This window comes from Microtus oregoni, unplaced genomic scaffold, assembly GCF_018167655.1.
Source record: "Microtus oregoni isolate MIOR12 unplaced genomic scaffold, Mior012 000010F_ref0000083, whole genome shotgun sequence".
NCBI classification, from domain to species: domain Eukaryota; kingdom Metazoa; phylum Chordata; class Mammalia; order Rodentia; family Cricetidae; genus Microtus; species Microtus oregoni.
Window position 1 is genome coordinate 15,996,979 of NW_024543069.1, and position 13,780 is coordinate 16,010,758.

Sequence of the window (13,780 nt, forward strand, 5' to 3'; positions counted from 1 at the left end):
ATTATAAAGTCATTCTCCTCCTTGTCTCCTTATTTTCAATCATGAAAGAGAGAGAAATGTGCCAATATTTGAGAAACATACACTGAATTGTTGAAAAAAAAAATCAAAGTAACAATCTCCCTAAAAAGATGTTTTAAAATACAAAACAGCAAATGTCGTTTCAGGCAACCTTTTATTTTGTAGAGACCTCATGGTCCACATTTATTAAATTGCTCATCAGTTTCAGTGGTGAGGACACAGATATAAGATGTGGTATTTGAGTTTGAAGAGCTCACAGATTGTGTGCAAGCACGTACTGAGAAATGGGGTTTGATATGAGGATTCTGTTGGCTGAGTCACAGGCATGGTATAGGAATGTCAGTATAGGCAAACAGAGTGTGAGGTGAAATTTAAGTAAGCAAGCAGAGTTGGGTCAGGCATAATGGTTTAGGTTCAGATTTTTATTTGGGGGGGGTGGCTAGTGAAGGAATTCTTCCCCTTTGGCTTATGCTTGCTGCTTGAAGGGACCAGATCATCATGATGGGGAAGGCGAGGCATAAGCATGAGGAGGCTGAACACGTTGCATCCACAGTCAGGAAACAGAGAGAGAGGAGTGCTGGCTGGTCATCAGGCTTTCTCATTTCTCCCCATTTTTATTCAGTTCGGCTCTAAGCTCATGGGATGGCATCATCCATGTTTGAGCGGGTCCTTTATCCTCATCTTGCAATAGAAAACACACTCATTCTTTTAAGGGTCTCCAAAGTCTTCATAATCAATTCTATTTAAGGTTCACTTTCTTCTGAGACTCAGTTACTCACAACTGTGAGCCTCCTGTAAAATCTAAAAAACAATACAATGGCCCAGAGAACATAACCATTTCCAAAGTGGAGGAATGGGGGCCTAGTCCAGAAGATCCCGCCAAAGCAACCCTGAATCCACCAGGGTAAGCACCAAGCCCTGCATAGCTCCATCCAGCATTCGGAGCTGTTGGTCGCATCATCTGGATTCACACAAGTTTGAGAAGTCCTTTCTGCAAGCTCTCTTGTCTGGTGTACCTATGGTTTCTCTCTTGAGCTTGCTTAACTCTGGAAACATTTTAAATCTCTGGCATCTCCAATATCTGTAATCTTCCTTGCAACTTAGGCCTGCCTTCATGTCTTCACAGGTTATTCAGGAGCCCAGTTTAGGGAACCCTACTGTGCCACAAGGTGCCTGACCTCAAGCTTCTAGCCCACAGCCTCTGGAAACACTTCTACAAGCTGGTTCCAGAGGCCTCCGAGTCAGGTGCATCCAACCAGTGTTCATACCAGTTTTCTCTTCTGGTTACTTTCCTCAGCACTCTGACCAAATATTTGATAAGAAGCACCTTAAGAGGGAAGGCGTTTATCTCACCAAGCTCTGAGGTTTGTGGGTGCAGATGAGAAAGCACTGAGAGCAACCTAAGGTCGTGGTGGCAGTAACCTAAGGGTACTGGCTTTCACCCCATGCATCACGAGGCAGAGAAAAGGGAAGGTGGAGCCCTAAATAAGAGTTTAATAGCCTGCAGGTGTAGGGCCCAGCTTATAGTTTAGACAGTGCTGTGTAGGTGTAGTTTGACCCACTCCGTGGAGTGTCTGTTTGTAGAGGAAGAGGGAAAGTGGGAACTGATCCAAGAGAGTGGCGGGACACCTATTATTGTTTAAAGGGAGAATTAAAAATATTGGAATAGTCTGATCTGATTGTGCAAACCTCTTAGCCACAGCTGCTTGGGGGTGCTGAGGTTGAAAGTTCTCAAGTGCAAGGCCCTTGAGATAACCACAGGATAACCCAGTGAGACCCTGTTTCAAAATAAAAATGGGAAAGAGGATGGGTGATATTAGCTGCAATGGTGGAGTTTGTGCATCTCCGGTACTGTAAACAGCGACTAAATGGTGAAGAGATAAACCCGAGAGAGCTCAGTGAGAGAACTGAAGGGTGGAAGGGATGAAGAGGAAGCTAGAGAGGATGATGGTGCTGATCTATGCTAATGGAAATCCAGTGGGCAGGGCGGAAGAGAAGTGTAATTCTACCTGCCAAGTTGAGAGTGATTTTTTTTAAACATTTAAACCCCTGTCTTTCTCTGTCATTTGGATAACAATACCTGAACTTAACAGAAGGATCCAGAATGATAAATGTTTCATAAGTCTCTATGTGTCTATGGATACGGTAGTTAAAATCAAATATAGACAGGCAAATTGGTGGGCTGATGGCTGGATATCTTTCTTATGAGACAATTTGATGCATTAGGTGTTTGAGCTATTTATATATAAAAACAATCTTACTTCAAAGTGGTTCTGTAGACTTGTTTTATTTTATGACAATTTTTTTTACAATAGTTGCAAGACAACGTATTGACATTATAATGACTAAGTAAGGTGGTTTAATAGCTGAACATTCAAAATGCTCAGAGTAATAACGTGGAGAAAAAAACCTTCTAAGTAACAGGTCTTGAAGTGGCATTCTGCTCTCAACTATCCATCCCCTTGGTCACTTAACCCTCAATAATTTTCTGTGTTTGATATCATAGCCATGTCCTGTGCACCTAGCCTCACTGCATTCATGCTGATGGTGGCCGCTCATTTTAAATGCCAACATTTCTTTGGAGGCCAAGTATGAAAATGACATTCAGTGATTTCACGGAGTAACTGTCCACTCTAGACACCATTGTGACTTGCTGCTGTCTCCTTTCTGCACTTTCTTTTACTTCTCTGGCCCCTCAGAACCAAGTCGTCTCTATTTCTGCTTACCTGTCCACAATAGGTATCCTAATTGCGGACACCAAAATCAAGGCAACTTAAGAAAGAAGAATTTATTGGGACTTATAATTTCAGAAGGTTAGTTAGGGTCCATGACTATCATGACAAGGAAGGGTGGTGGCAGGAAGGCATATTACTGGAGTGCATGGCTGAGAGCTTACATCTTGATACAGAACCACAGTGTAGAGAGAAGCTAACTGGGGGTAGCCATGAGATTCGGAAATCGCAAAGCCTGCCCCCAGTGACACTTATCCTCAAACAAGACCCCCTGATCCTTCAACAGTTCAGCAACTGTGGACCAGGCACTCATGAGCCTATGAGGATATTCTCATCCAAACCACACTCTTTGAGCTTGACTGTATTCCCATGCTCATCTTCATATACTGAACCAAAACTTTTAATCCTCCAGCTCTGTCTGGATATGAAAAAGGAAAGCTACCCCTCTACGTCAGTTTCTAACGAGGGATGTATGGTTTTTGTTGTGTTAGCCCTTTAAAAATGAATGGGAGATTTTAGACATTGTGCAGCAGATGAATGAATGTGGACCGTCCCTATCTCCTTTCTATTTGACAATCACCAAAGAATCATTTCAAGACTAAAGGCCACCTGCCCTGGATATTAATACAATCTGAAATACATCCTGGCACAGAATGTTGTTTATTCTTTGCCTTTCTGTTTGTTTTGAGGTAGGGCCTTCTATCATAGCCTGGGTTGTTGTAAGGACTCAGTGTGTGGCTCAGATTGGCCTTGAACTCATTGTAGCCTTCTTTTCTACCTCAGCCTCGACAGAGCACTGCAGACCACACTGGGCTTCGTGGTGCAGTTTTCCTTTCTCAGTCTTTCTCCACTAGCTTATGTCAGTAAATGTCTCTCTTTGACTTGAAATTCTTCTTCTTAGAATAAAGTATAATCAAACAGTAAAAGTATAACTGAACTACTGTTTCTAGAAAGGTTTTGTGAAGAAGAATATTTATACCCACCTGGGGAATGTGGCCAGCTCTGTACTTAAATCATTTTCTTTTTGGAAGCTTTGGTTAGCACGTTGAACTTCAGTCTACTGAGGAAAGAAAAATGGGTGCTACTCAGTTTTGTGGACCGGTCTTGGCTGATAGCCTTCCATATGTTCTCATTTAAGCCCTCGGCACCAGGAGGTATGGGATAAGTTCCAAGAGGAAACTTCAACACAGACTTGGGTAGTTTCTATAGGTTGCAAGCTGGAGACTCAATCTAGTATTCTAGTACTGTGCCATTTCTGACTTGCCTATGAGGGACTGAATACAGACTAGCAGATTCCAAGAGAATGACTAGACACAGTGGAAGCCTAGCACTGAAAGGGGGGGGACCTGCTTCCTTCATGATTAAGCCTAGCATAGTTACTTGTCTCTGAAGGCTTAAAACCTGGTCACACAATCTCTCAGTCTTCCAGCAATTTCTTTTTATCATATAACCTGAAGTTCTTAGTTCACATTTACAACTTGGGCATGGAGATACCCGGTCTTTATGTGCCAGTGGCACTCACCCGCCTTAGTGCAGACGGATCTGGCCCAGAAAGAATCTGATCCTAGAATGTAGCAGGTCATAGACAGAGATGCTGAGATCTACAGATATTTTTCTTAGCCAGCTTCTGCTGGGGACGATACTTTACAGTGGAGAGTGATGATCATATGGACTGCTTTATAAAGTATTGTGACCCGAGAGTCTACCTTCTTTCAACTGTCTGCTTTGATGATGTGGGTTTCTATATTCACTAGTTCAGCTGCGATAATGTTCTCCTTCAGGGTGTGTAATGGCAAGGCCTTGAATTCACTGAGATCTGCCTGACTCTGCTAGGATTAAAGGTGTGCCCCACCACCACCTGGTGTGTGTCTCTTTTGCCAATACCCCTAGCACAGTGTTAGCCTTATGAAACTTCCCTTGAATCTAGCTGTCAGGGCCTCCGTGCTATTTGGGCATGTTGTTATCCTCAATTAACAGAAATTCAATGAATTCAGACATAAAATATTAGAAATAAGCAGTGTCGGTTGTTGATAGTCTGCCTGTGATTTAAATATTAGCAAAAGAACACTGTGTCATTACCTATGTAGGCTAAAGCATGTTGATATGATGGGCAAATCAGGCATCGGCATGCTTTTTATATTTTGCATTGTTTCTTTGAAAGGTATTAATATATTATCTGCTGTATCATTTCTCCTCTAAAATGGGACTGTGAGTCAGGCAATAAGTGTTGAAATTACACACAGTCATGCACTGCTTGATGGTGGTGATACAGTCTAGGGAATGTGTCAGGCAATTTTGCCAAATACCAGAATGCACTTACACAAATCTAAGTGGTGCGGATCAGTCCAATATGACTCCTTAATGCGTTCAAGGGACACAGTAAACATAATCTGTTTAAAGCCGTTGCCTACGGAAAATAGCATATTGTTTTCTAGTAAACTTTTTTTTTTAATAAATTGAAAGCATGTACTCTGAAATAATGATACAAAGCATGGCACAGTGGCACAATAGCACGGTTCTTCATTGTCATTACCAACCATTAGGTAGCAGACACAATTGTACAATGCTATACTCTGTATACCAGAAAGTACAGTGTATCTGTTTATACCAGTAATACCATTAACGTGCGAGGGATGTCTTTTGCTAAGACATGACTACAGGATGATGTGTTACAAGAATTTAGAAATGTTCCCTTCAGGCTGGGAATGACGGTGTATCCCTTGAATACTTGGACTTGGGAAGCAGAGGCAGGCAGATCTCTGTAAGTTCAATGCCAGCCAGTCTACATATTGAAACTCTGCCTGAATAAATAAGTAAATAAATAATAAAAAAGAAAGAGATGTTGATTTCAGGGTGGAGAGATGGCTCAGTGGTTATAGTCACTTTCTGCTCTGATAGAGGACCAGCCAGTGTTTAGTGCATAGAGGGCTCGGGTCCTGTATTAATTAAGCTTCACCAGTAAAGAACTGATAAATTAGAGTAAGAAAGCTAAATTGGGATTAGTTGGTTGCATTTAAGGAATGGGCTCACACAGTTGTGAGGTGAGCAAGTCCGAACTCTGTAGACAGACTAACTCTTATCCAGAGACCTTGGTTGAAGGTGATATTTCAGTTGCATGAGCTCAAAGCAGGCTCAGGCAGAACTAGTTGCTTTCTGTTGCTACGATGAAACACAAATTTATCTGTTCAATTTATTTTAGTTAATAAACCATTTTTTAGAAGACTATATTTCCAAGAAAAACCTTGATAAATGCGAGTTTACTTGTGAGCATGATGTCTTTGTGAACTATAAACACTCAAAACAAGCAAACACACACATCCATACCCCCCCCCCCCCCATCATTTCTCATCTTTAACTCTTTATTCTGGTAAGTATGCCAGAATGTTCAATTCTCCGTCTTTACATCATTGTCATAATTGTAGTATGGGATAAGTCCTAGTAATATAATCACAAATGTTTCCGGTATTTCCAGAGATATTAAGAAACCAGACAGTATATTGTTGACGTGACTTTGGTTTTGGCAGTTGACTGTTGGGATGGCCCAGATGGAGAGCCAGTGGTCCACCATGGTTATACGCTCACTTCCAAAATTCTCTTCAGAGATGTGGTGGAGACCATCAATAAGCATGCCTTCGTGAAAAACGAGTAAGTACAGCAAGCCCCAGGAGCTAAGCTCCACCCCTTCGCCTGGGAGCTCAGCCCAAGTTAAAGCAGCTACAGAAAAGCAAGCACTCTTCCTTGGACCCCCTCTCCTTCATTTCTACTGCCCTGGCTCCCTTCCTTCTCCCCAACAGAGATTAGGAACAAGTACCATGGCTTCCAAGTTTATGGACTCCTGGGACCCACTTGATCCCATTTTTTCTCATCCTATCTCCTTGAAAATATCCTAACAAGGAATGACTTCCCAATTTTTCTAAACCCATAAAGCTTGGAAACAAAGTATTATACAAAAAAGTTTTTAATATTTTTGAGGCTTCATTTTAACACGTATGAGTGTTTTGCTTGAATCCATGTCTTGGCATCATGTGACTGTAGGGTCTGTGGAGGCCAGAAAAAGGCACTGATCCCCTGGGACTGGTATTATAGACAATTTGTAGCTTCCATATGTGTGCTGGGAATTGAACCCCAGTCCTTTGGGAAAGCATCAAAGGCTCTTAACTTATGAGCCATCTCTCCAGCCCCATAACAGTGTTTTGACACTACATCATAATTTAATAAAATGTGGAATGTCAGACACTTCAGGATACCTAAGACATCTAACACAGAGAAGACCTACTATTTCTTTAACTTCACTGCTTTCTCTCAGTTCTCATTTCCGCTTTGGTTCAAACTGTGTCCTGATGCTGTGGTTTCTGCTGCTGTAATTCTTGTCTTAGGGATCTCTCTAAAACTTCTCCAGCACCCGGGATATCTTCATGCCCTTCACATGTGGCTACTTCCTTCTCTATTTCATCATCGCGCCACAGAAACCTGGCACCTGCAAGCAATGATTGTCTCTCACTTTCCCCCACAAACCTGGAACTTGTGTATGCTTTTCTGTGCACCCTTCACACCATGTCACCCACGTACTTCAACCCACTGGGAAGCATGAGTTACCCGCAGCTGATTTACCCTCTTCTTCTTGATACTTTAGCTACATGAACACGTCACAGCATGTAATACCCTGATAAAAAGGTTGATATCATCCTTCCTTTTATAGGTATGAGGTGGTAAACTCATGAAAAATATGAAACTGTATTTCAGTAATTATTGATTTCTTTCTGTTTAGCAGGTACCATCAATATACTCAGCATATGAGAAAGGCTTTTTAAATTAAAGAAGCAAATTAAAATTGTGATTGCATAAAATTAATATTTTAGAAGCGTAGTAGCCTTTCTAATATTTGGTCCTATTAATTAACCATGAGGCTGAAATGCTTTCTCCTAATAAAGGATTTTTGTTGCATAACAAATTTAGTTTTTGGCATCTTTTACATGGAGGAATTTTGTGTTAAATTTGATTTTTCAAGCCCTGATTTTTATGAATCTTACATATCAGTATTTCCCATTGTATGAAATGGTGCCACCCCAAACCTCAGAAGATCCTCCAGTGCCTCGGATGCTGACTTCATGCTTACAACTCCTTGGATAAAATGCACTTTAGGGGTGGAGAGATGGCTCTGTGGCTAAGAGCATTTGGTGCCTTCTGCAGAGGGCCTGGGTTTGGTTCCTAGAACTCACATAGTTGGCTCAAAACCACCTTTAATTCTAGGTTCAGTGACGTCTGAACCCTCTTTTGGCCTTTATGGGCAATGGGAGTGCACGTACATTCAGACAAAACACCCATACACATAATATAATAGAAAATAAGAAATCTTTAAAACAGGAAACACCTTAACTGAGAATATCGTTTACTTGTTTAGGATATTAACCAATTTTGGTCTTTTTTATTTTCCTTCTATTTCTTTTTTTTTAAATTTATTTATTTATTAAAGATTTCTGTCTCTTCCCCACCACCGCTTCCCATTTCCCTCCCCCTCCCCCAATTTCTCAGGAAATTCGGGATCAACTTACCCCTGGACCCAGCAATACCACTCTTGGGAATATACCCAAAAGAGGCCTTAACATACAACAAAAGTATATGCTCTACTATGTTCATAGCAGCATTGTTTGTAATAGCCAGAACCTGGAAACAACCTAGATGCCCTTCAATGGAAGAATGGATGAAGAAAGTATGGAATATATATATTAGAGTACTACTCAGCAGTAAAAAACAAGGACCTTCCTTCTATTTCTAATGCTTCCTTTTACCAGGGCTTCTTAACTTTGGCAGTATGAACATCTGAGGCAAGATTGTATAGCCGTCTTGTGTACTGTAGAGCATTTGGTCGCATCTCCAGCTACAGCTCACCAGGTGCTGGCAGCATCCCTAAATTTTGCCCACCAGAAACTGTCTTTCAACATTGGCAAATGTCCCTCAGCAGGGCAGGCTCAACAATCCCTTCTCCGGTTGCGAGCAGCCTTATTATTGGCAGCACTAGATACTCATGAGCTCTTTATATGTGAATTGATCATTTAAAATGAGTTTCGTTAAAACCTACACGATTGCAAGACTTCTCAGGGGGCTTCCTGTCGATTTCTCTTCACAACACTCTCGGATTAAAAACCCATCCGAGGGCACAGCCGGACGACAGACCACAGTCAGGAAAGCAAGCCACCATCAGTCGGAGGCACCAGCCCGAGGACTTCAGCCTCAGGGCTTCCTAATCAACAGAAATTAATTTCGAGAGATCATAGGCTGTTTTGTGGAGCTTGTGCTTGCCCAAAGAAATCTTTTTTTTTTTTTTGTATACAGATGTACTAGGCAATTCAAATATCAATTTGTGTATTTCAAAAGAAGATATCACGTATTATTTCTGAAGCTACATGATAGAAAACTAAATTCCATTTTTGTTTTTCCTGCTTTGGCTGCCAACCTCTCAGATTGGTTTTGGGAATCACTTTACCTTTTCTGTACTGAAACCTGCATGCTGCTTTAGAATAGATAGTGGGTTTTCTAGACGTGTGTGTGTGTGTGTGTGTGTGTGTGTGTGTGTGTGCGTGCGTGTGTACTCACATGTCACACTGCACATGTGGCTGTCAGAGGACAGCTAGCAGGAATCCCTTTTCACCTACATCCACATGTAGGTGCCCAGATTCGGATCCAGGCCATGAAGCTTGGCAGCAACTGCATTTACTGGCTGAGGCTGAGCCATCTCTCTGGTCCAGCTTTTTTTTTCTTCTTCTTTTATAACTGTATTCTGGTGTTCACTTTTATAAAAATAATGTTGGGGAGGCCTGATGTTTAAAATAAAGCTGCATGATGCTATTATTTCCCCTTAGTTCCCAAGCTGGGACAGGTATATTTTTAGAGTAAGCAATTGTCTTTAATGATATGCAATAGTCTCTTTGGTTCATTTACACCTATGTGAATAAATACGAAAGAATGACATCACGAATTTTCTTTCTTTAGGCTTCACATGTATATATATATTTTATACCTCATTTTTTTGCCCAACATTAAATTAAGTCATTCTGCAAGAACTAATATTTGTTTACTCGTGGTACCTGGCAGGATGTATTTGCTTTGAGAAAAAAAAATTTTTTTTTCAGTGCATCCTTAGTCTTTCTTCTTTTAGCATCTTACTCATTATCTATCAGTATTGCCCATTCGGTGGCTGGGATTTTAAGAACGCCATGCATACAGATTCTGTTTCCAGGGTTTCACAATCCCTGAGAGCTGGCTGTACTGAACGCCCTTGCAATCGCTGTTTCCCCAGGTTCCCGGTTATTCTGTCTATTGAGAACCACTGCAGTATTCAGCAGCAGAGGAAGATTGCTCAGTACCTGAAAGGAATATTCCAGGACAAGCTGGACCTGTCATCTGTAGACACAGGAGAGGCCAAGCAGCTTCCAAGCCCTCAGAGTCTGAAAGGCAAAATCCTAGTGAAGGTAATGACGTTCCCAGACATTAATGATCAACTAAGTCTTTCCTCTTTATTGACAATAAATAAACAAGCAAGTAAATAAAGGGAAAATGATTAGAATCAGTCAAATCAAATAGGAAATGTATCTGTCTGTGCATTTTATATTAATGTATAGTCACACTTTCAGAGGTAAGTTATGGCTGATTGGGTGCTACGGATTTGTTTTGCTGGCTGTCCTTGCTGTGTGAGCTATTTTAGTCTGAGAGAGTTCCCACAGAGAGGTGTGTGTGGCAGAGTGAAGTGCAGGAGAGGAGAAAGCTCTCTGACTTCATGTCTGAAGGCATTCTGTTTAGATTCTTTTCTTCCATTTCAAGCTCCAATAACTGTCTGTCAAAAGGGAAAAAATCTTCATGGTTGGTTGGTCTTGGTTATGTGTGTGGGAAGCACTCACTTCAGACAGGAACATGGGCACAGACATAATGCCCCCGCGGGCCTGTGTTTGCGAGAGGAGAGGGGGTGAGTGGAGTGGCTGGCGTTTTACCAGCAGATTTTCTAAGGGAGAAAACTTGCTGTAGTGAACACCATTGATGCAAACGATGGTCAGAAAGACAGTTCTTTGAGTTCTCAGATTTCCAGTGTTACGATGTCACTTATCACCAGTGAATGTTTTCTTTGGACTAAAATATTGGATGGTTACCTGTCTTAGAGTTTGAAAAGGTAAAGAGCAGAGGAGTAGTGCCATGATGGAGAGAAAAAATAAGAGCCCATTGTAGGGTAGAACTCTAGGAAAGATAATGAGCTATTTAGAGCCATCAAAACTGTTTTTCCAGAAATTCAATCGTTAGTATAGATGCAGAGTCCATCAGGATGGTGTTATCAGGCTCTTGTGTAAGAGCATTTTGAATAAAAGGTGCTGATAACATGACAGGAATATTCAGAGCAATTTACCCAAGTCTGGCCAGAGGTAACTGCTATGTTTAAAACTGGTTTCTGCATTCAGAATTGAAGTGTTACCTTTATAATATTGTAAATACTTCACACTCCTTACTCATGCTGATGCATGCAGTGGCCCATTCTTTTAACTCCAGCACATGGGAGGCAGAGGTAGGCAGATCTCTGTAAATTTGAGGTTAGTCTGATCTGCATAGTATGTTCTAAGCCAGCCAGAGCTGTATAGTGAGACTGTGTCTCAGAGAGAGAGAGAGAGAGAGAGAGAGAGAGAGAGAGAGAGAGAGAGAGAGATTATTTGTTTGGTGTCCCAGGGCCTTTGGGGTACCAGAATATATTAGGTAGAAAGTCTGAGACAGTCTTTGGCAGGGGTGACAGCATTACGAGCTATGGGCATCCCCAATGCACTTGAGAGTCAGTCACTGTTGGTAATGTTTCTTAGAAGTTAAGGAAAAAGCTTGGCATGGTAATGCATGTCTTTAATCCCAACACTCAGGAGGCAGAGGCAGAGGCAGAGGCAGAGGCAGAGGCAGAGGCAGAGGCAGAGGCAGAGGCAGAGGCAGAGGCAGGCTATAACTTTGAAAGCAACCTGTGCGATCTTCTATCTAAAAGAAAGTAAAGACCGAATATAAAGGCGAATAAAATTTGAAGACTGGCTGATGTGTTCCAGCATGCTCCCCTTTATAGCAAAAGCAGCATTGCTCTGGCAGAAGAAGAGTCTCCACCCCAAAGGCAGCGTGGGAAGCCTACTTACCACTCAACAGGTCTACAAGTTGACCAAACAGAAGCATAGAAACAGTTATATCTACAAGGGACGTACGTGTGTTCCTGAAAAATAAGCAAAAGGTTGCTTTGGAGCAAAATAACGTTTAGCAGCTTCCCCTAATTGCTATTGCTAAAAGGAAGGATTGCTCTTTGCTCTGAGGTTCCTCCACTTGTAGAGGGGATACAAGGGTGCTACCATTGCCGTGGACCACACAGCAGGGAGTTTGAAACTGAGAGGTGTCCAGTAATATTTCCACATTTCATATGAATCAACTCAAGCTGGAAGTGGCAACACACACAGGACCCGCACAGATTCAAGCTAGACAAGGTCCTAATTTTATTCTTTCTCTCCATGGCTAGCTGTGACCAAAGCACGTTAAGACGACACTCTTGGCAGGGCGTGGTAGTGTATGTTTGTAATCCCAGTTCCTGGGAGACTGAGGCAGGATTGCAAACACAAAACCTGACTGAGCTACAGAGAACAAGGTCTTGTCTCAAAACCAAAACCAAACCAACAACGTCCTTTTGCAATGCTTTTCTTCCTGCCTGGATAAAGTATCCTAGTGAACTAGGAATACAGAAAAGCTGGCCAAAAATATGGGCATCAGCATGCAGTATCTTTGAGATACGTTAGAAAAAAGCAAGGAGCTCCTCTAATGGCTATTCTGTGATGACAGCCTTTTGCTGTTATTCCTTCCTGCTATGCCACCCTGAAGCAAAGGGGAGTTGAGGCCTGTTTTGCTGTACTCCTCTCCTGGCTGGCGTGGCCCTCATGCCTCCTGGAATCAAATTATATCATTTAAGAGTGGTTATTCTTAACTTGGTGATTCTTTTGTGTTTATTAGTTTTGTCCCACTGGACATTATTTTAATGGATTTGTTTTTGATGCTATTTTAAAAGAAAAAAAGAGTGCTGTCGGGGCATTTAATAGCTGTGCAGAGGTCTACTCTGGTCATTGTGCCCAGCAAAAAGTTGGTGGTGAATACATGGAAGATGGTGATATCACTGTGTCTGTGGTGGCCGAGTGTATCCGGGCCACCACTTAAGTGAGTGCTTGCTATATTGGCCTAACAGCTCTATAAATACTCTCTTAAGTAAAGAACAATGAACTCATATTCTGGGAGCATTCTACATCGATAATACCTAAAATCATATTTATATATATTTGATCCTTCTAATTCTGAGCCGACCTGCTATAATTGGAGCTGGGGGTGGGACTCCTAGTGGAATATGCTTGCCCAGCATGCGTGAAACTCTTGGATCAATTCCTGTCACCACCGAAACTGGACTTTGCTGTTGTACACCTGTAATTCCTGTACTAAGGAGTAGAGGCAGGAGGATCAGAAACTTAAGGTCATCTTCAGCTGCAAAATGAGTTCAAGGCCAGCCTGTAATCTATAAGACCTCGTCTAAAACAAGGCACAAGTTCGTTTTTGACCATGTGAGTCCCAGAAAGGCCGTTCTGTAAGTTGAAGGACGTATTTAAGTCGCCAAATCCTAAAAGCTTTCTCTGAATGCAGGCTTTGCTTTTATTACATGTTTATAAGATCATTTTGTAATTATCATGGTGCCGAAGGCTAGGGTCAAGGACTTTGGGTGTATAGGGGCGTCCTGGACAGGGGCAGAACTCCCTCTTGCAATCTGAGAAGCGTTAAAGTGCACCAATCAGTTACGAAGGACTTCAAAATGTCCTATCTCAGTTTTGAGTTAAAAACGTTAGATATTTCTTTGTTTTTTTAGCCTTTCTTAAAAGCAGGGGAGGGGGCAGGATGCCTAAAAATGACCCATCAGATGGGCTTTCCTCTGTCATTGAAGAAAAAACAGGAGGAGGGGTCCAAACTGAGCCTGTCCTGCTGAGGACGCCTTTCTGCCA

At 41.9% G+C, this 13,780-nt stretch overlaps 1 protein-coding gene across 12 annotated transcripts in view; it reads left to right on the forward strand.

Annotated features, from left to right (window-relative positions):
• The window catches only part of Plch1 (phospholipase C eta 1), a 192,137-nt gene that overhangs the window by 131,509 nt on the left and 46,848 nt on the right, over positions 1-13,780 (forward strand). For all 12 annotated transcript variants that reach the window (XM_041659099.1, XM_041659098.1, XM_041659101.1 and 9 more), the window contains 2 exons: positions 6,275-6,395; positions 10,048-10,219. In XM_041659099.1, coding sequence (XP_041515033.1) covers positions 6,275-6,395; positions 10,048-10,219 — 293 coding nt within the window. The remainder of the gene's footprint in view (positions 1-6,274; positions 6,396-10,047; positions 10,220-13,780) is intronic.